This window comes from Crinia signifera, chromosome 5, assembly GCF_055691185.1.
Source record: "Crinia signifera chromosome 5, ASM5569118v1, whole genome shotgun sequence".
Classification (NCBI taxonomy): Eukaryota; Metazoa; Chordata; class Amphibia; order Anura; family Myobatrachidae; genus Crinia; species Crinia signifera.
In genome coordinates, this window is record NC_139221.1 from 55,420,001 (window position 1) to 55,443,672 (window position 23,672).

A 23,672-nucleotide genomic window follows, 5' to 3' on the forward strand; every position below is an offset into this window, starting at 1 on the left:
TAGAGTATTGGGGAATCTTCTGATGTACAGTACTGACGTATATATGTCCTCTGGGCGCCTACGACATGTTATACCAGTACAGGTTGAGTATCCCGTATCCGAATATCCGTTATCCGAATTATTCCGAAAACCATACTTTTCAGAAAGTGGAAAAAAAATATTTTTTTTGCTAAAAACTCACTGGGGACATTTGTAACAGCACTACTGGTGACATGATATGTAACTGGCACTATATATGTACAAGACAATGATTGCTTGGCATTCTAATTCAATATCTGAGATAGTACACAAATTTTGTTTCACGTTTTGAAACCTTGTTTTTTGAACAAATAAAATATATTTGTGTGTATTTTATGTGGTAATAAAATATATTTGTGTGTATATTATGTGTTTATACAGCATAAATGCAAGATACTTCAAAATACATCATTGAAATATTAAAATATTCCGAAATACGGAATAATCCGTTATCCAAAATTCTCCTGGTCCCGAGCATTTTGGATACGGGATACTCAACCTGTACTGTGATCTAGTATTATTTTGTGATGCACAAACAGTTAATACTATAAAATCTACCAGACACAGGCCTTCAATGGATAAAACATTCCATGCACCAATCATGTGCTTCTATAAACAGAGTCATGCAATTTTAATGTGTACATCAGCTGTAATAACAAATATGATATAAAGAGACCATGAGCAAGGTATACGCCTGGTGACATACAGTACTGTACACTGTCCATGATAAATGGCTGCTGCACTCAGCTTCATACAGTACAGGGGGTTTTCCTAGCAACCATAACACCGGGATTCCTCCTCCTCCTCCAGTCCCAGTGTGCCCAGGCTGATTAGCACTGTAGCAGCAGAGCCTCATGCACTGTGTCATCATTCATGACACACGTCATCCTTCTCCCCTCTTCTTCCTCCTGTCAATCAGTATCCTCAACACACCAGCCCCCCCCCCCCCCCCAACACACTTATTCACAACAATATCAATACTGCCATAGAAAAAAAATGTCATTCAGCCTTAGGCCTCAAATATATGTTTTTGAACAACCCCCACATTTGTTTGCAGAGCGCCAGGATATTCCATGATGTTCACCCAATTGTGAATAATGTATATAACAATTTAAAAAATAGGGACTTATAATGCGAGAGCAGGATTGTTTGAAAGAAAACCTAAAACTACAAAAAAAAAAAAAAAGAAAAAGAAAGATAATATACTGTATATATATTTTTTCTGGTCCTTGGAATAAGCAGATGTTGCAGTGAGGAAAGGGTTAATGAGCTCTTCTGCACATCCCAGCAGACTCCCTGCACTGATACATTGTATCTCCTACAGCGCTGTAACAATGATGTGTCTATCACCAGCTTACACTCAGGGGGAGCCCTATGACCGAGGGGGGTGCTCCGAACACCAACCAGCCCCCATGCCTGGCAATGCCCGGCTATATTCCATCATACAGTATCTCAGCACTCACACGGGTCTCCGACCTGCTCCGCAAATATACTGTAGCTTAACCCCTTACAGCAATAGCTGGCTGCAGCCACAGCTCTGACCCCCTGCTCACACCCTGCAATGGGGGGTCAAGCCTGAGCCCACTGTTATATTAGCAAGCTCTCCAACATCGACGGTGGTCATAGCTAATACGTGAGTCTTATTTACATACAGGACATGAGAAGATTAATATGTAACATATACTGTATGCCAATGCCCCAGATAAATAGTTGATGGCATACATATGGAACATGGGGGCTCCTTACTATAGGGCACTGGTGGGTAGGGGTCTGCAGGCTGTGTAGAAGTGTCACTGACAGCAGAAGGGAGGAAGGGGAGGGGGGTACTTTAAGAGTTACAGGCTGCAGCAAGGGTTAAGGCTGATGCTCAGAATAGGATTCCCCCGGCCCCCTCCCCTCCCCTCTCCTCTTCTTCTCCTCGGGATTTCTTGGCTTTGGTCAGGAGCACTTGCCGATCTGTTGCTGCTGTCCTTGGTGATGCAGAGCTCAATCCAATTAGCTTTCACCTCTAGATCCTCTGAGCCAGATTGTGGGAGATGCAGCCCGATGTGTCCCTGGCTGCAGGAGTGAGTGTGTGTGTGTGTGTGAGTATGTGTGTATGTGTGTGTGTGTGATGGTGGTGCGAGTGTGTGACTATCATGTATCCGCTGCAGCTGACTGTGTCTCCAAGCTGCGCTAGCTGCTGAGCTGCTGCTGCTGCTGCTGCTATTCCATCGCACACTCCCATCCACAGGCGCAGCACATGGAGAGGATCATGCACCCCATAGCCCACCAGCAGGGCTGAACCGCCACTCCCGCTCTAGCCCCTGGCCGTGCACACCTGTCCCCCTCTATAGACTTGTTGAGCTGTGGAACGGTCCAAAAAAAGCACACAATGGGACAAAGCAACATTGCCCAGGGCAGTACCAAGTATCTTCTCTTTCTACAGCACATCTAGCAACATCTGGACCTGGGATGAGCCCACCCTTCTTGGGGCTGGACAGTTGGCTCTCTAAGTAAGGTAAGTACATGGGGGGGGGGGGGGGGGGGGGGGGGTAATTTCTCCTCTACCCTGAAACCAACCCCTCCAGGGGATAACAAATCCATGTTTGCAGCACCTTGGAGTTACTTCCCTGGGAGTCCAATGACAATAAGGGTCAAATGGCATCAACTTGAGAGACTTAAAGGCTTTTGTTATATTAGTGTAGTGTAGACATCATTATTATCAGCAGCAGCACCATTTTTTTCCCCAAGGGACAAGTGAACTATAATATTCCTGTCATGTGCTGGAAAAGTATAGATGCTTATTTATTAATGTCATAACATACTGTATATGCGCTATGTCAGTGTATGTATTTTGACCAGGCACCCAGACACATATACTGTACATGTGTGCCCAATGTATAGGAGAGAGGTGCACAATTCTATTTATGCTGTTACAATTGTTCCTGAGTGCTGTACAGTCACTGTCACCTAGAATTGTGTTCTCTATGTATTGTACAGTCTCAATGGAAGCAGAGGGCAATGTACTGGCTGAGGCTGTCCGATTATAGCTCTTTATTTATCGTTCCAGTTAGATTAATAAGACCCTAGCCCCGAACGTGACACATGAAAGTGTTTGTTTTAATTAATGACACAATGATGAAACCATGTTCTGTGTGTCATAAGCTATAAATACACATAAATGTACACTCAGGGGGATATGTTCTGGCGTCCGCTGCTGTAATCCAGGCAAATCAAGTTATATAACATTTAATCTTGAAGAATCGGCTGTTTTGTTGAGGTTAAATAAAGTCTCTATTCCCGAACATGCTGTTTCATGGTGCTTGGATGGAAGGAAAGGGTGGATTCTCTGCAAATAATCGGTAATGAAAGTTCAATACTGAAGTGTGCGATGAAAGAGAAGTCTAAAAAGAGAGATGATTTCAATCAATAATAATCCTATCCGGTACTGCTAGGCAGCTGGCAGAGATTGTGAAAAAAAATATGCCAGCACAAAATGTACTTGTCTAGGAAAAGTTTTACAAGCGTGTGGCTTTGTGTAACTTACCAGTGTTATCTGCAATTGCTTTATGGAACAATGGGCCTATATTGCCTAGCAACATATTGAAGGTCCATAAGACAGTACAGCTAAAAATCCATTGAATGAGCATCTATGGTATTGTAACTGTAAGCAGGTGGTGACCTTCATAGCAATGGTTATTATTATAGTGGTGGGGAAAGCCAAGGACAAGCACTTGCTATATGTTTGTCTATAGGCCTTTCAGTATATGGCTTTTAACAAACCCAATACACATAGGACCTTATTGTGGTCCGCTCGCTCGCATGCAAATTTGTTTTCGATGTGCATGCGCTGGGTGCATGCGTCCATGGGTAACAGATTGCTCGCCGGGTGCACGTACCCAAGGTTGCAGGCAGCGGGCCAGGGGACCAGCCGATGGGAACGCCCAGCGTTACATGGGCGTTCCAATGAAAATGCTGGGTATGCCCATGGAAATCACCCAGTGACGTGGGCGCCGGTGGCGGGTAGCTGACATCACCGGATGTCAGCTGCCCTCCCACTTCCTACCGAATGTGCACGCATATCTGAGTGACCTGAGTGATCTTTCAATGGTTGGCGACCATCGAAAAATGTGGAAGTTTCCCTCTGGCCTGTGAGTGAATGTTTATGTAAAACATCCATTAGCAGGCAGTGTGAACCAGCACGACGTGCGAAGGTGGGATGGGCGACCCAGCATTCGCAGGGCGATAACCAGAATAAAGTCCATATTGCACTATGATCAACATAGAATCCAAATATAGACATATTTAATAACATGGTGCAAACAGAACGGTACTTGTGTATTTTGGCGGCGCCTGAATTCTGCATCGTACGATGAACGTATCGCATCGCATGCCATGTACCCGATGGCATGCGATGCGACGCGATTTTGACCCCCTACAGGATTAAAAATTGTATAAGCACCCTAATGGGTGCTTACAATGTTAAATGCACCCCCACGCCACACCCCCACTATAAACATGAACCCGAAGCGTGGCGAGCGGACGCGGATACCTTCACAGGTAAACGCGTCCCTTCGCGGGCTTCACAGGTATCCGCGTGCGCTCGCCACGCTTCGGGCTCGGTGGCTCGCTGCGCTCGCCACACTAATCTATTCTCAACTCCACTCCGACGTGGATAGTGGGGGTATGAAAAGGTTGTAGGAAGCATACCGCCGCCCCTCGCGGGCTCGCTGCGCTCACCACACTTCGGGTTCACATTTATAGTGGTGGGGTGGCGTGGGGGTGCATTTAACATTGTAAGCACCCATTAGGGTGCTTAACATTGTATAAGCACCCATTAGGGTGCTTATACAATGTTTAATCGCATCGCATCGTATGGCATTGTATGCCATGTACAATGGCATACAATTTGAAAACTGTATGCCATCGTACACTAACCAACGAAATCGCATCACATACCATCGCATGCATTATGGTATGCGATGCGATGGGCGCCGCCAAAATACACAAGTACCAACAGAACTGATCTGTAACCAATGGCAACCAATCAGACACTGGCTTTATGTCAAGAGAGATACGATAGCATGGAATGGAGTTTTGATTATATGTATAGAACTACGCTTGTAGCTTTTGAATAAAATAATCAAAATTATAATAAATAATACAATACATTTAAAAGAATAGAAAAATAATAATAATTTAAAAAAAAAAGTATACGCTGAAATGCAGAAGGGAGAAAAAACATGTTTGGCACCTGGGAAACAATAATGGTTAGTATGAACGTTTACCGCTCTTTTGAGGAATTGTGGCGTCCCTTGAGAGGTGGGGGTATACGATCTCTCCCTACCACTGAGTGGTAAGCAATTGGCCATCCTGTATCTACCAGGAATTCACTGGCTCCGTGTAGACGCTGGCGGGAGGGGCGGATTGAGAACTAAAAGTGGCCCTGAAATAATTTCTAGAAGTGACCTCATGTAGGTGGCACAAAATCAAATGTAGGTGGAACCAAAACCAAAATAGCTGGGATTAATACATCACTGCACTGTATGGAAGCCATTGGTTTCAGAATGTCTAGTTCCTCTCAGACCTTTAAGCTGTTGTGACAAACCACAACCCGCCACATCTCACATAATATCTCAACTCTCTCCACTGAGACTAAACACAGACCCCCAAACCTTCATCAATCCGAAAAAAAAACTAATTAACATAATCCCCATAATATCAAAACTATCTCCACCTTTCCCTCAGTGGAGACCAGAAAAACCCAAGAAATTGTTACACCCCCAGATAGCACCCCTCCTGTCCTTTTATCAGATGTAACAATGGATAGAGACGGGCACCCACCTTTAGATGAGAATTTGCAGCATTTGGGTACTCTGTGAACCGGCAAAGGTTGTTTGTGTGGAAGACAGGTGGGGAATGGGGCCACTACTCTGGATCGGGCCAAATTGTAAAAAATAAAAATAACTAACTGCCTGCCAGGTGACCTCACAGGTGCGCCGGCCTACTTGTAGTCTTCCCTGTAAGGTCTGTGAGAGAGCTCCTCCTTTTTTATCACGAAAGAGTGCATTTACCGCACAAAACGCATCAAGCAGCTTGAACTGGAGCCCCTACTGAAGCCAAACACAGCCTCCCGCCAACCCTGAGCTGTCCGCCGGGTCACCAATGGGAATCAGGAGCATGACCGCTAGCCACACACTCCATTGTTTGTGAGCACCACAAATCCGCACTTCCAGCCGCCCAGCCGTGTGCCAACAATGGGCGAAAGTTGACAGAAGCTACTTCCTGGCAGCTCCCCGAGACCACCAGCAGCAGCTACACGGAGCCAGTAAATCCCCGGAAGATAGGGGACGGCATACTCAGTGGTAGGGAGAGATAGTATGCCCCCACCTCACAAGAGACTCCACAAACTCTCAAAAGAGTTGTAAACGTTCATACTATCTATAATTTTTTCCAGGTGACAAACATTTTTATTTTTATCCCTTTTGCTTTTCAGTCTAGAATATTTTATTTTATTATTTATTATATTTTTTGTTTATATTTATTTTATTTCAAATCTCAAGTACACACAGAAAGCGCTCAGCAGAATATGGAATTTGTTTTCTTAGTCATTGACTTAGGCGTATGAGGTTGGTTTAATGGATTTGGGTCTTCAACACCTGTTTTTATTTTCTTATGCAAATGTATGTTTACTTGGCTTTATCAGGTAGTGCTTTTTGTTGCTGTGGATATTATATGCATGCTTAGACCCAGGGATCTGTTTAAGACACTCAGAAAAGCCCTTTCTCCTGTGTTTTTATTGAGAAAGAGCTTATCTGTACAAGGCAATGGAAACCCAGCAAAGGGGTTTCGCTGGATCCCCCGCCTGGTAACACTACCATGTGCATGTTATCCACCCAAGTGTACTCTTTAGCCAGCAGCGTCAGACTCCTGGTGAAATTAAACAGGTAGGTTATAATTGCATCACTAGGACATTCTGAATCGCTGTGGAAAGTGGCGGTACAGAATGCTAGTTACCGGGCTTCATGTTAACCCTTTGTCTGCCGACGTTGCCGTGAGAGGTCCTCAAAATATCTGTTAAAAAAAATGCCAGCGTCGCTCACAGCGACTGTTCTTTTAGTATAAATAAATACAAATACAGCCAAGTCAGTTATTTGAAGTTTAGTTAAATATTGCATAAAAAAAAAAAGGAGCAGTTGGTACAGATAGGATTCACTGTTGTGTAATAATTATATCCTGCACTTCCAGATATGTTGCAGATAAGAGAGAAGACACATTTGTGTCATTTAGGGAAACAAAATAAATTTTGAGCAGGTTGCTCCGGGCAGGGCCGGTGCAAGGCACCGGAGCGCCCCAGGCGAGGGGGGGTGGGGCGCCCCGGTGCCTACGGGGGGGGTACCTGCGGCGCTGTGTGATCTGGCGGCGGGGTCCCTGCAGTGATGCACGCTATCCGGCAGCCAGGCGGCGCGGGAAGCGCTGATGGGTTTGAAAACTCGCCGCACGCCGATTGGCTGATTGAAGCCAATCAGCATGCAGCATGTTTTCAAACCCAGCAGCACTTCCCGCGCCGCCGCCTGGCTGCCGCATAGCGCGCATCACTGCAGGGACCCCGCCGCCAGATCACACAGTGCCGCAGGTACCCGGCATGGACACCTCTGCAGCCTCCATGCGAGAAGCGAGGGGCGAAGTGCCGCCCTCCAGTGGCTGACGCCCTAGGCAAATGCCTAGATTTGCCTAGTGGTGGCGCCGGCCCTGGCTCCGGGATTGAAGCTTTTGAAATCAGAAAGGAAACCGGTCAGAGACTTGCCCGTATAACCATATTTTTTGACAATTTCTATAAATGAAAAATTCTGAATATTTAATAAAAATTGTACATGCTGGCTTCTGGGGCTAGATCCTCGGCACCTCTAAACGCCAGGCAGGCTTTCCATTGCAAGCTGTCTCTGCTGATCACAGTCTGGACTGGCAATCCCAGAAGGAGCAAGCCCCTCCCCCTGGGAGCTGTGATAGGATGATGGTGCTTCCAATGGGAAGCCACTGCCAATGAAGCCAATGCACTGGCGCTGACTGGTTTTCTAATGGTGGCGGATCTTGGGTAAAATTTCAACACTGTTTGTATGTTATGTGAGTGAAGGTTACACTGGAGAGGAACAGCGATATTTGAGCTAGGATGTCAGATTGTTCAATGCAAACCACTATATTTCAAGGGAGGCTTTGTATTTTTGATAGAAGAATTTACCATATTCCCGTTATAAAAATAATTTGTATGTGCAATGGTGGAAAGACGCTTTTGGTTATGTGATCTGAGTTTAGGATCCTAATACAATAGCAGTTTCCTGTGAGGAAAACTTGCTTTAAACTGACCAACCGCATGCAGGAGTTGGTTTATGGAGAAGGGGGGTTTTTGATCCGCACAGACTTTACTCATAAGTTAGAACATTCTAGTGAGACATCTATTGAACCAATATGTTGGACTACTTTTGTGAATTCTTGTAGTCTTAAATTGGTGGTGCGCCCAACACATTCAGTATTACCAAATAATAGTCACTTAAAATAAATAAAATGGTAAGCAGAAGTGACTACTATTTGGTTCCCATACACAACCAACCTGGTACTCTCATTTGACACCATTGCCGTACGTTACCTATATACCTAAACCCAGGCCGGAATCCAGCAGTACCAACACGGGGCCAGTCTATCAACCAGAGAGAAGACCCCTGGTGAACAACTGGTATGGTAACACAGGCAAGGTGATCAAACAGCAGATACACAGGAGCCACCGGTTGTGGGAACACTTTTCACGTGGGATCTTGCTGACTACGAGCATCTATCGGATTGGGACACAACTATCCCCTATATAGAATACCAAAAACCAATATTGAAAATAGATACAATATATAAATAATTGTGTGGGATTACCTGGGCAAGCTGGCGAAGTCGACTAAAGTTAAGTTATGCTATTTGCTAAGGCATTTGAAATAGGACACATGAGTGTACAATAAAAGTGTGAAAAAGTTACAATAAGGTTATCACACAAAAAGACACAGAAATCATGTGTATCTATGTATGTATGTATGTCCTTGTTTTTGTTTTATGTTGTGTGTTGTTTGATTGACAGTCTAATTATAATGTGCTAAACGACTGATCAATAATCTATTTAATGCTCCCTGTATTTTATATTAAGAAGTCTATTAAAAGTTATGTCTTAACTAAATAATCAAATCATACAAGATTATAGAATAAAGAGTGCGCCCAAAAAGGCACATTTGTCTTAACGTTTGCCTCTTGCAAACAAACCCCCAATTAAGGAGTTGGTTTATATCAGATTCTGGTTAGGTACAGTAAAGGCCCCCATACATTAGGCCGACTTGTCCTAGGGACAAGTCAGACCCAATTTACCTGCGAGCCGCCCGGCAGCTCCCCAGGAGGCTCACATACAATTTGGCACTTGATGTGCCATTTTTTACATGGGATAAATCGCATGCGATTTATCCCATGTAAAAAAAAACCCGGGGAGCTGCAGGGCGGTGAGGAGTAGTGGGGGCGGGCAGCGGTGGTGGGGGGCGGGCAGCGGCGGGCAGCGGTGGTGGGGGCTGGCGGCGGGTGCGGTGAGCGCTGCTGACCTGGCCGGGCAGTGTACTTACACATAGCAGCAGCGGGGATGGGCAGCGCAGTGGCGGCTATTATATTTTTAAAATACTTGTCAAATGACCGGCCGCTCTCTGATTGGCCGGAGAGCTCTCAGCCAATCAGAGAGCGGCCGGTCATTTGACAAGTATTTTAAAAATATAATAGCCGCCACTGCGCTGCCCGTCCCCGCTGCTGCTATGTGTAAGTACACTGCCCGGCCAGGTCAGCAGCGCTCACCGCACCCGCCGCCCGCCCCCACCACCGCCCGGCCAGGTCAGTCAGCAGCACTCGCCGGTGCTCAGGGACCCGCTGCCCCGGTGTCTGCATGCATATGCCTGTCAGGTGGCAGGCATATGCATACAGGGAGGTCGGACGTGATCGTATATACAGACCGTCCGACCTCCCTGATCCGGTCCGATGCGCACGGGACCGCGCATCGGATCGGATCAGATATCACACACCTACGATTTTGGGCCGATTTCACCCGATTATCGGCACAAAGTGCCGAAATCGGATGAAATCGTCCCAAAATCGCATAGTGTATGGGGGCCTTTAGAATCTCCATCCCTTTGTCCTTATAAATGTACAATATGCAACTTTGTCCTTCGTGCAGAAGGGGACACTGCAGTCATCACGTGTGGGGATAGAGTTGGTGTAGTGGGGGAGTTGGCATGTTAAGAAATTCAGATGTGGCAGGCTCCTCCCCCCTCTATCCTTACCTAGACCCCAGTCTTAGAAAAGCGCCCGGAGGAGTCGGTCTCCTGGGCAAGGTCTCCTGGTACTGTAGGTTTCACGCTGCATTGGGAGAGATGACATATACAGAAACCACTTACGTACAGTGCATAGCAGACTATTACATCAGCGTATTAAGGGCCTAATTCTAACTCATTCGGAACGGGGCAAATGTAGTCCCGTTACAATGTTTGCGCATGTGCAGACCCCAGCAACAAATATCCTCGGCGAGTTACACACTGGCAGGGCCGTTTGTTGCGTGGGGGGGGGGGGGGGGGGGGGGAACAGCGGTGGGAATGGGGCTGGCCTAGCATTTTATGGGCATCCACATGAAAATGCTAGGCATTCCCATGGGTACACGTCTAGGCCAATGCCCGTCTTCGTCCATGCACACGCACACGAAGCCAGGAGTGATAATGTTCATGATTTCTCCTGCAGCGGAGGAATGCTAGGGAATGTGTTCTCGCTACATATATCCTCGCATATTACCGAGGGGAATCATCGGTGGCGTGGGGGTGGGCGGCCTGCCAGGCACTTGTTACGCTGCGATGTCCGCAGCTTGATGAGCCAACCTGAATGGAGCACTAATAATGAAGTATAAGGACATGAATGAAATATCCCGTCATACTCCTAGAGTGTCTAGCATTAGGGGAAATGGTCACAGTGATTTTGGCCATTCTTAGAGGCAGAACTCTGGGAGGCAATGGAGTCATCTGCCGCCAGGCTCCTGCTCTCAAGGGGGCACCTCTCCACCACTGCCAGTTTAAATCCATTAATTGAAAGCCATCAACATCGCTTCTGTGGCTGAGTTCTCCCTCTCTTTCTGTATATACATACAGTATATAATAAATATTTCATAACAGACTATATATATTTTAAATAACGTTGTGTGTGTGGGGGGCGGGGGGGGGCACCAATATTAATCTTGCCTCCGGGCAACTGGGACGAACTTACGTCACTGGTCATTCTGCTGTCTCCACATTATCTTATTGTGTAGATTTTTATTTATAGAAATATGCCTCTGCTACATGTATTGTATTATTTTGTACTCCACAATGGGTTCTTATAATTCGATTTATTGAGCCAATTCTGCCTTTTTCATTTTGTTTTCATTGTTTCTTTTATTTATTTTATTGGATTTATGATAGGGCCATGCAGCACCAGCACGACTCTCCCCTTGTGACTTCTTCATGTGATATGTTATTACATTCACATTACATCTAAGTGAGACGCATTCTGCATGGATTCCAGAGTGACAGGGCCTGGATAGAAATCTATTTGTGTCACCTACAAATGAGACTTGCCTTCAAGGGACCTGATCGCAGGACAAATTTCCTCTCAAAATGGACAAAACCATGTTGCGCTGCAGATGGGGCAGATGCATCATGTGCAGAGAGAGTTAGATCTGGGTGAGTTATTTTGTTTCTGTGTAGAGTAAATACTTTTACACTGCAATTTAGATTTCAGACCCCACCCAAATCTAACTCTTTTCACATGTTACATCTGCCCCCCCCCCCCCCTGCAGTGCACATGGTTTTGTCCATTTTGAGAACAAATTTGTCCTGAGATCAGATAAGGGGGGAGATTCTCTAAGCGAAAAATGCGGTAAAAACCCCGTTATCGGGGTTTTTACCGCATTTTGGGATGCTGTAAGCATCCCCCGCCGGGTTACCGCAGCGGGGGGCATCGCCAGAAAAATCTGGCGATGCCCCATAGAAGCCAATGGGCTTCTAACGCGAACCCACCGCTGCCCCGAGCCGACCCCCCGCCGCCCCGTCCCGCATCGCCCCCTCACCTGTGTCCGGGCAGCACAGCTCTGTGCTGCCCGGATTGTGACCTCCTCCCTGCACTGATCCTCTTCCGGGTGCAGGGAGGAGGAGAGCCCAGCGCAGCAGCAGCAGCGCCGGGTGTGTATGGGAGGGGGAGCCGCCGGGACCTGCTGGGACCCGGCGACTCTCACCGCAAAGGACAGCTCTTAACGCAAGAGCTGTCCTTTGCCTTAATTATCGCATATGTTACAACATATGCGATAATTAAATATGCGATGGGCGGCGAAGGGGGGCGGAGATTCTTAGAGAATCTCCCCCAAGGTCTGAATTAGGCCCAATGGGGCAGATGTATTAAGCCTTAACAAGAGATAAATGCAAGGGTGATAAGGAGAGATAAATGTCCAGCCAATCAGCTCCTTGCTGACTTTTTTCAAACACATGCTGTAACATGGCAGTTAGCAGGTGATTGGTTGGACGTTTATCTCTCCTTATCACCCTTGGATCTATCTCTTGTTAAAGCTTAATACATCTGCCCCAATGTGTCAAATTGTGCATAACTTCATTGCGCATAACTTCAGTCCATATTTTAAAGTGAGCATTTGAGAAAAATGTATTTTGTTAAAATGTTTGTGAAGGGGCACTAGCCATGTTAGCTTAGAACAGTGGTTCCCAACCCTGGTCCTCAAGTACCCCCAACAGTGCACATTTTTCAGGTCACCCAGCAGGTGCACAGATTATTCAGGCACATTTTAAAGGATCCACAGGTGGAGCTAATTATGTCACCTGTGATTCTGTGAGGAGACCTGGAAAACATGCACTGTTGGGGGTACTTGAGGACCAGGGTTGGGAACCACTGGCTTAGAACACAAGCGGAGTGGCAGTGTTATTGGAGAAGTGAGGCTATTCCGTTAGTCCCGTAGACCGCCTACACGCTGCACTTATCAAAAAGCTATTTGTGTTAATCAGCCGTTTAGCATGTGCCGCAATTGTGTTAATAGTGAACTTATCCCAGATTCTATGGGTTGGCTCGCCTCAGCATGGTAATTTAATTTGCTAGAAAAAGGGGCTCTAATTGGATCGGATGTTAAAGCCCAAGACTGCCACCCTCTTATGCTGTGTACACACGGTGAGATTTGACATTAGATTTTGACTATATAGTCAAAATCGCATGCAGATCGTAAGCAGATCGCACAGGTTTTTTACCTTTCGATCCCGATGCGCGCTCCATTGACAGCACAAATCGAAACCCAGATAGACAGGGCAGCAATGACTATATAGTGATAATCTAATGCTGATTGTATGAATTGTATGTAAATAGTACAGCGACAGCAAAGATTGCATAGCAAGGGAATCTCACCGTGTGTACACACCAAAAAACAGTAGATTCTTCAGAATCCGTTCATATTTGAATATGAGCGCATTTCTTTCAAGGATGAATTTTTTGACTCTTAAGAAAGTGTATCAAAATGTTTTGGTTAAATTTGTTGATAAATAACCTAGTCAGTGCCGGTGCAAGGCGCTGGTGCGCCCCAGGCGGGGGGGGCGCCCCGGCGCTCACCCGCTCCACGGGAGGGGGGGTTTTGAGGAATATGCACGCCGTGCTGCCCCTTGGGGGGGGGATGCGGCCGGCGTGCTGATTTGGGGGGGGGAGAGGGATACGGCCGCCGTGCTGTTCTGGTGACCGTGTACATACTCACCCTTCAGGAGCTCGGGTCTAGCTCAGCGGGCGGGAGGCAGAGCTGGAGGTCTGGCTTAGCGGGCAGGAGGGAGGCCTCGCAGTTCAGTCCCGGCGCAGTGTGACTGACATCTTCCTCCACCCGCACCGTGTACAGCCGCTCAGCCGGGCAGCGCTGAGCACTTGGCTGACCCTCAGACGCTGCCCGGCTGAGCGGCTGTACGCGGTGCGGGTGGAGGAAAATGTCAGTTAACATGCACCGGGGTCCGGGACTGAACTGCACACAGCGCAGCGAGCCCTCCCTCCTGCCCGCTAAGCCAGACCTTCAGCTCTCCCTCCTGCCCTGCTCCCAACTACCGCCCCCCAGTGGCCGGCGCCCTAGGCTAGTGCCTAACACTGCCTAGTGGTGGCGCCGGCCCTGAACCTAGTTGGAGAAGCACAGTGGATGTGAAAGTGACAGAGAGTCCTTAACCAGGATGCTGGGTTTACAGGTACAGGGTAATGCCGGAACACAGTGGATTGCATATGAGTTAACAGCAGTTACCAGAAGTAGTGACCCAGTGGTATTATAGGTAATAGAGGTGCTAAGCGTGACGCTCTTACACAGTAATATTGCACATGTGCAGTAGCACATCAGGGCAGGGGGGCCGCATCTCTCTGCAGACTCTGGGTCCTAGTATCCGGAGTGTATGCAACATAAGATACATCACAGAGTGCTGCTCTCTCAACATAATCAAAAGAAAATAGAGTTTAATTTATATTCCACAAAATATTTTACATTACTTTGACGATATTGATGATCATTTATTTAGCTCAAAAGTAAATTCAGCATAAATATAGAATCATAAAACCATATGCAGGCATGACAAACGCTGACTCTGAGAAGATGACAAGCACAGGGACAGTATAGTTGTAAGCCTTGGTTATCTGCTGGAGTGCCTGGGAACTAGGCGGGGGATGGCTGTCAGCGAGCCACATTCAGAGAATATACAAACTTCATACAAATATTGACCTGATCAGAACTGAAGCCAAAGTATCGGTGCATTCAGATATCTTTCTGCCTTCCAGTAGCCACCATGTGTGGCTGGCTGCAGATATGTTTTGTTGAAAATATATGTGTAACATTGTGTACTTGTTTCTGGGCAACAGTTTCTAGACTTGAAGAGGTTAATTTACATCTTGCGATGTAATTGTATATTTGTCATTCCATTATAATAATAACCAATTGGTGCGCCACTGTGAGGACACGCCTACTCACTGCAATGTGTTCCATTGTAGAGTGTGCACTAGGCACCTGACACCCCTTCTGCGTGGATATTGTATAACTTACCGACAGTTGGGATTTCAACTGTCATTCTTTACCCTCCCGCCTTAGCAAATATGAAATATATTACACAGCAAATGTGCTAAAACCCCCGTTTTCGGGGGTTTTACCACATTTTCAAATGTACTAACACCCGGCCACCCGGTATTCGCCAAGCAGGGTATCGCCACCTTTGGGTGGCGATACCCTATGGGCTTCTATTGCTGCCTGCCACCTCTGCCGTCCCCCGCCGCAGATACCGACTCTCCCTCCCCCTGGCTTACCATCCTCCTGGACCAGGAAGGTAAACTCCTCCTCTCCCTAGCAACGCAGCCGGATGTGGGGGGAGGAGGAGGTGCCGGGGACAGCCTGCTTAGGCTTCCGGCTGTGGTGGGAGGAGGTGCCCGGGGAGGCGACAGAGACCTCCGCACACCGCATCACAGGTATCACATGGGCCTCCGTCACCACAATGCGATGCTAGTCGCATATGTCAGTACATATGCGATAGCTGCGGTGCTGCTGCCAGGGGCGGCAATGTATTTTAATACATCCTAAGTGTGATAGGGCCCATAATCAACACAATGGGGGGTATCCAATCAGCCCAAATGTTCCCCTGATATTTTTAGGGGGCTATCCAATTATAGTCACCTGAAAAGAATAAAAAATGACTCCTAAAAACACACAGGTTTCGTGAAATCTCTGTGTGTCTTTGGCTGGCGGAGACCAATTTTTGCCTGAAAACGGTGCCTGAGGCAGGTGTAACTCAATTCCCCAAGAAGCCGCAGCAAGCGCCATTATTGGGGCTAATTGGATAGCGGGACAATTGCCCGCAGTAATTTGACACTAGTAATTGGATACCCCCTGGAACTTGCATCACCATTAGACTCAGTTAAACTGGAAAACTACTTGTATACAGTAATTTAGTAAAAGTCACATCCTTGCCAACAATTGATCTGCTGTCAGAGAAATACATGATAATACACTAACGAGTTTATAATTACTTGTGGAAGTCAGTCTCTGGGCCTCCTCTTGGCAGGTCTAAAGTACAATTTGAATCTATTTACATATTACAGATTTTTTCAGTTTGCACTGAAATCATATTGTATCTGCCCACAAATCTCTTTTGGAGTCTGCTAAGGCAATAACCCCGTACACTGAAAAAGCATGAAACCATGATGATGTCAGACTAAAAAGTACGCACTGAGAACTAAATACACAGTTCTGCCATCCAGGGACAACAGTCATTTTTGCCAAAAGTTATGTCATTGGCAGTAAAGCAAAGGCACCATGTTAGGATGTTGTTTGGAAAAAAACGGTACAGATGTATTTCTGTCATAAATATATACAAGCAGATAATTAACATAGCTGGCGCTGTAGTCAGAGTACACAATTTACTACAGTATTAAATATTATAATGTGAGTGCAGAATGTAATATAACAGCTCAAAGGAAAAAAATATAGGGATAATTAAAATCTTATTCTTATTATTAGTTAAAAGCCTATCAAAATGGTGGCCTTTTTAGTCCCTATCTGATCCAATCTCTGTCTTCACAGCTCCCTCTTTACATATTTAGGAAGTTTTCCACAGATCATTTTGGTTTCACTTTCTGTTAAGGTGTTATTTGTTCTGTCCAGCGGTCTCTTGTGGTCACTGGTGGTAATTCACCTAAAAAAGGTGAGCAGGATTTAGGGCGGGATGTATTAATATACATCGCCACCCCTAGCCTGCCAGCCGCCGCGATGCTACCGCATATGTACTAACATATGCGGCTAGCAGCGGGTTGCGGTGACGGAGACCGCCACGATACCTGTGATGTGGTCTGTGGGGGTGTCCGTCACATCCCGGCGGCTGTCAGTGTCCCCCTGTGTCTCCTTCTCCCCCCTGCAGCCGGATGTGCTCCCGGCTGTGACACCTGCTGGGGGAGGAGGAGATCAAAGGAGGACGGGAGGTGGGGCGCGCGGACTATAGGGTATCGCCACCCAGAGGACCCTGCCAGGCGAAGACGGGGCGGACGGGCATTGGTACATAGGAAAATGCGGTAAAACCCCCGTTTTACCACATTTTCCCTTTAGTACATTCCGCCCTTAGCCTTTTTTAATGTAGTTATTATTATTATTATTACTATTATTTTTCATGCTTGCTTAGGGAGACACCTGGTAAGGAAATACAGGTAATCATTCTGGGGGCCAGACAATTCACATTGTTGAATTGTGTCATTTTGGCCCCTGCCCACTTCACTAACAAGATCAGGGTTCCAAACGGACATCCATCTAGATTAGATGAAGGTCCAAAATAAATTAGATATTGAAATGCATAATTAATTGACTGGTATTTCAATGCAAGATATCTCATTTGTTTTGCTAAGTAATGTAAAATACTGTTTCCATATTCTACAATGGGGACTGTGGTCTAGAGCTACAGTATTTACAAAGCTTGGCCTCATTAGACAAATGCATTTTCAGATGGCATTACCCATTTTAGCCTAAAGCAATAATAGAGGGTTGGGTATGATATATCCACAGTCATAATTTGCCATTCATCATGTGGACGTGGTCATAATGTTGACCATCGTACCAGATAAATCAATTATCTGTATTTACATGAATTTTGTGTTTCAGAATTTTTCTTAAATCTTTTATTATTTATATTATGGGAATATTAATATTCTATGAATGTATCACACCCATATGTGTATAGGTTGTGATCAGACACTTTCAGAGGCCCGTGGGCCCCAGCCTCTCTTTCATAAAAAAAAATATATATACCATATATACTCGAGTATAAGCCTACTTTTTTCAGAACATTTTTTATGCTGAAAAAGCCCCCCTCGGCTTATATATTTGAGTGAGGGTCCCACTTTAGTCAATACGTTTTCCCAGTTTTTTGTTGTAAATTTAGATGCCTCGGCTTATATTCGGGTCGACTTATACTCGAGTATATACGGTGTATATATATATATATATATATATATATATATATATATATATTACAAATGCATTTAAAATGTATATTAAATTGATTTTATTACCTAAATTTATTAAAATGCACAAAATATAGTTTAGGCGCTAAGTTTGCACTTTTATTACTTGGAAATAACTAAATGATCAAATGGATAATTATATATTTTTTTAATTTAAAGTCCAAACACAAAGATTTTGGGTAATTTTGAGAAATTTCCCCTAATACATACCTCCCAATATTGACATTGGCGTTAGCGGGCCATTTTGGGGCATGGCCTTCGGGTCAAGGGGTGTGGGCTACGATCACAGTACTTCCTCGAGACCACGCTGTAGGGGTTAGCTGCTGGCCATGCCCCCAGTCCCTCCATGTCTCTGAATAGACACTGTGCACATGTGCACAACGTATATATACTGCTGCTGTGCCTAGCAGAGCAGCGACCGGAAGGGCGGACTCCCAACTACCCCCACCCACCGTGGGACACTGCCAGCCCCATAGGACAGTCTCATAAAAAAAACTGAACTGTCCCGGAAAAATCTGGAGGTATGCTAATCTCCCTTGTGTTTACCTTAGCATCTGTTCGGGAGGTAGCAAGTAAATGGTTTCCTGGTGACTATATATAAAGTTTCCCTTATTTTTCTTTATTAGTTGATCTATAACCAGAACCTTTCTCTCTCTCTCTCTCTCTCTCTCTCTCTCTTCATTTTCAATCATATCTATATGTATAATGTCATTATATTGTTCATACATAATAAACATTTGTCAAACTTGTTTTAGTTAAAACATAATATAGATAATGCTATATAGATGTATTTGCATTGCAATATAATACTAAACAAAATCTTAAAATGAAAATTTGTCATTACTACCAAAAGATAAAAACAAAATATATACAGTATGTTTTGTTGCAGAATCCACAAAACACCCCATGAAGGAAAGTTATACTGCATTTGCTAATACATTTCTTTTATGTTACTATAAATGCTCAATAAAACTCATGTGGGGGTATAACTACTAACCTGTCACAGGGGTGTCTGTAACTGCGCCCAATCAGATCATGTATACAGACCACGCTTCTCCACAATGAATTCTCTATGCAGTGAATGGTCCTCATTTATAAAGCTAATATACAGTACAGGTCCAATTTACCCTGCTGAAGATTTAGGATAATGAGGGCTTATTTATAATGGCAGACGTAGGGCACCCAGTGAATAAGGTAGTTGGTACATTTGTCTCAGATTGTCTCAATCTCTTGGTGAGTGCATTGTAAACATAAAGGGATAATGGTCCCACAAGGAAGGGGAGTGGTCACACAATAGTAACTCCAATTAAAATTTCAACACAGAGTAGCACAATCACATACACATCACACTGCATGTAGTGATTCATATTAAGTCACACAGTAGTGCCCCTTATGCACATAATGTCCACATTAGTGCTACACATCTGTCTCTGTCACTCCAGCAGCTCACTGTTCATGTCCCTCACCAGCTCCATGCCATGTGTCCCTCTAGCAGCTTCCCCACCTCTGAATCCCTCCAGCCCCCTCTCACCCTGTCTTCAGCAAGCACAGGGCCTACTCCTCTTAGTGGCACTTCTTCACTTCTGCGGCGGTGATGGAACGACATCACATATGCCGTACCAGAAGAAGCCACTGGGACAGGATTTTTTGTTCAGGGCTGCGGCAGAGGTGGAACTCAGTTCCCCCTACCATTAGAGGTGATGGAACTTAGTTCCGCCCCGTTCGCCCTGACTTTAACCCCTGGCGATTACACATGGGATCTGGGATAAATTCCTGGACCCATGTGTTATCGCAGCTCTGAAGGGCTGCTTACTAGGGATTATGCTTTGCATGTCTGATAAATGCTGGCATCATGGGATCAGTATACCACATTGGGGCTAATGGTATAGACCTCTGCGAATCTACTAGCAGCAATACATTACCACTGCTAATAGGATATGGCCCCTATGACTGTATATGCTGAAAGCATCCATGGCATAGGCTTAATCAGGGTTTATATATGCATTTAGCTTAAACAAGATGGCTGACTTTTTTTCTCCTAGATGTAGGAATTGCAGCTGTAAAAAACATCTATATTATAAATCTACTGTATATATTGCATCAATAGCTAAATGTATATATTTTGCAGGCATTCTAGTAAATGCAATGCATGCATTTTAACATGCAATAATATGCACTACAGACGTCAATATGTGCATGCTGTACAGTAGTTTTTTGTGGTATTTTTTATGTATATGAAACTGTCAAATTGATATATATTTCTGTATATTGCAGCTTGAAGAGGGGTTTCTGTCTTATTGGGAACCTGCCTGAATTTTGACCAATCACCTCAGTATTCCCCATGACAGCCAACTCTAGGAAGCTCGACTAAGTCCTGTGCTATACACAATATGGCCGAAAGAGCTCCACCCGGACTGAACCGGAAGTCGTCAAGATCAACTCTTTCCCTTCCCCCCGAGCCGGTGGAGATAATTAGAAGTAAAGCATGTTCACGCAGAGTAAAAATAAATGTAGGAGGCCTCAACCATGAGGTCTTATGGAGGACTTTAGACCGCCTGCCAAGGACTAGATTAGGGAAACTGAGAGACTGCAACACACATGAGACTCTCCTGGAAGTCTGCGATGACTATACCCTAAACGAGAACGAGTATTTTTTTGACAGGCATCCAGGAGCCTTCACTTCCATTTTAAATTTCTATAGGACAGGCAAGCTGCACATGATGGAGGAGATGTGTGCGTTGTCCTTTGGCCAGGAGCTGGACTATTGGGGAATAGATGAAATATATTTGGAGTCCTGCTGCCAAGCTAGATACCATCAGAAGAAAGAACAGATGAACGAGGAGCTGAGAAGAGAAGCAGAGACTTTGAGAGAGAGAGAAGGGGAAGAATTTGATAATACATGCTGCCCGGATAAGAGGAAAAAGCTTTGGGACTTACTGGAAAAGCCAAATTCGTCAGTAGCTGCTAAGGTAAGTTCCACTTTAAAATACAAGATGAGCCTTTGTTTGGTATTACTCGTGTACATGCTTAAGAGGAGAACTTTGTCTCTGTCTGTCCAAGAAGCAGATACGGTTGGTCATGTTTAAGGAGCGAGTAATAAAATGACTTAAGCTGGGTACACACCAGAACGACCATTATTATGCAACGATCGTGAAACGATTTCCTTTGAAATCAAACAATGGTCTCAAGATGGATTGAGAGTATACAAACACACACGATCTGCACCCAATTGAATGTACATTGACAAATCTTTACTGCAGTATGTAAATCTCCAATCCGACAGATGACCGGCGGGGGTGCGCATCGGATCGGAATCGTAGTGAAAACAGGTACGATTCTGCTCTTTTTTCCATACCATCGGTCATACGATACGTCGAGGATTGGAGCCCAAATCATTCTGGTGTGTACCCATACTCACAGTTTACTAATTAAGATCTAAACCACTTGAAATATATATATATTTATGTATTTGTGATTGTCTTTTTCAAGCTGCTACATTTGCCTTGTTTAAAGAACCGACATAGGTGATCACATGACGTTGACGTACCATTAGTAGCCTCATCTCTTCCGACTTCCAAATCTATATGTGATGTTATCTGCCTGAGAGGCTTTACAGCTGACTATTGCTCCACAACGACTCAGTACTGGAATTATAGAACCAGAAAAAGATACTTGTCTTTTACAGAAAACACATTTCATTCCATTAATATTGCTAAATAATTAATAATGCTAAAGGTCAAACTTTGAATAAAAAATAAAAAAAAAAGATAAAAAAAGGAGATTGCCATATAATGTAATACAGTATACTTTTAAAAAAGACTCCAAGCTCCGAAAGAGTTTTTGAAATTACAGGCAATATTATTTAATTTCATTCCACATCTACTCTTTAGAATTGATATATGACTAATTTGACGCATTTAATTGGCTGCCTGCTCTCACTGCAACTCATTAGTCTGTAAAACAGTATAAGGGTTTGACGTACATGGTCACTACGTTGTAAATAACAGAGTCTGTATTGAGCCTGTATTTTATCAAGCAGTAGGTTTGCTGATGGGTTTTTCAGCTAGGTGCCAAATAAACTGTATTTCCTTGATGAATTTCATGCTGTATCTGATTCTCAGCACCGACTTGACTTGCCTAATGGGAAAGTTCTTGTGCGAGCTTTTCAAAAAATGTTCTTCGCTCAGAGCTATGTAAATAAATATTTAAGTTATTGTCAATCTCGGTAAGAGATGTTTGGTGTTCTGGAGACACTAAGCATTTACTTGCAATGTTATTTTCCAACTAAAGTTCAAACAGGAATGTGATATCCTCCCCATGGAGTGTAAAAATTCAAATGAATGATATAAAGGTGTATTTTCCTGCCAAGGTGATGGTGTGTGTTGCCTCACTAAAGACTGCAGTGCTTTATTATACATTGGTCTGTGGATAACAAGAGAGGCTCATCCTATGACCTTGTTCTAATTCTTTAAAGAAAAATAATAATTTTATATAAGCAGGGCGATAAAAAGGAGAATGATAAACAACCAGCCAATCAGCTCCTGCCTGCCATGTCACAGGCTGGTTTTGAAAAATGACAGGTAGGAGCTGATTGGCTGGCTGTTTTTCACTCTATTTTTTATCACTTTTTGAAGCTTGATATATCTGAGAGAGGTAAAGCACAAAACCATGAGATTTTAACTCTCATTTTACAGGCTGTGGTTGAAAACAGGAGCTGATTGGTCAGTGCTTTATCTCTTCCGACTTCATCTCTCTTTGATAAATACCCCATAAATGGGGGCATATTGGGGGCTCCATGTACCAGCACCATGGGGATAATGAAAAAAAACAAACAACTATTTGGTTATGCTTTGCTTTTGATGTAGGGAAACCATCTGCTTCCCCCCCATCAATGGATAAAGTATTCTACAGCAAGAGTAAACCATCGATGATTTGGAATCATCGATGGTCAATGGCCATTCCTACCCAGAGGTACGAGCTGCCACATCCTACAAATGAGTGCAAATTACCTTTTACATAATTTTTTTCTGTGGTCATCCAAAGAGTGTAATTAGGGTGTCTCCTCAATGCATGAGCCCAAACGTTTCCCACTGCAATGGAGACCAGACAGCTTTAGGAGAAGGGGCCCGGCCACCAGGGTATGTTTGGGAAGTAAGGGGTCCGGATCGAGCTGTGGTGATGCAGGTAGGATCGACAAAGAGACATGACAGGCAGTTGAGCTGGAACTGTGCTGGAGGGGAAGTGTACATGGTTCCAACATGGGGAGGAGGAGAAGAAAATAGTGATTTGCCAGTCAAACACGGCACAGGTTGCCTTTGGAAAGTCGCTTTGTAAACTCTCTCCCATGGGTTAGTTCCTTGAATTATTATATTGTTGTTTTGTAGATATTCTTTAAATTGCTTTTCAGAGCGGCACAAAGTAGCAAGTACAGGTTATTCAGTACTCTGGCGAATATTGGAGTCACTGTTGTCATGGGCTTCATAGAAAGGCTGAAAATGTGAATTTTACCATTGCTACTATGCTGATTACTAGCATTACTATTCTGATTGTTCTAGCTTCCCCCATGAAGGATATGATTTTCC

The 23,672-nt window shown here is 44.7% G+C and overlaps 1 protein-coding gene across 2 annotated transcripts in view; it reads left to right on the plus strand.

Moving 5' to 3' along the window:
* The first annotated feature begins 1,943 nt into the window (after positions 1 to 1,943).
* KCNB2 (potassium voltage-gated channel subfamily B member 2) overlaps positions 1,944 to 23,672 on the plus strand; it is a 225,731-nt gene continuing 204,002 nt past the window's right edge. Inside the window, exons 1-3 of one of the 2 annotated variants that reach the window (XM_083187250.1) lie at positions 1,944 to 2,518; positions 11,511 to 11,771; positions 20,365 to 21,059. In XM_083187250.1, coding sequence (XP_083043376.1) covers positions 20,481 to 21,059 — 579 coding nt within the window. In that variant the 5' untranslated portion in view covers positions 1,944 to 2,518; positions 11,511 to 11,771; positions 20,365 to 20,480. The remainder of the gene's footprint in view (positions 2,519 to 11,510; positions 11,772 to 20,364; positions 21,060 to 23,672) is intronic. The other variant, XM_083187249.1, reaches the window with a different exon arrangement.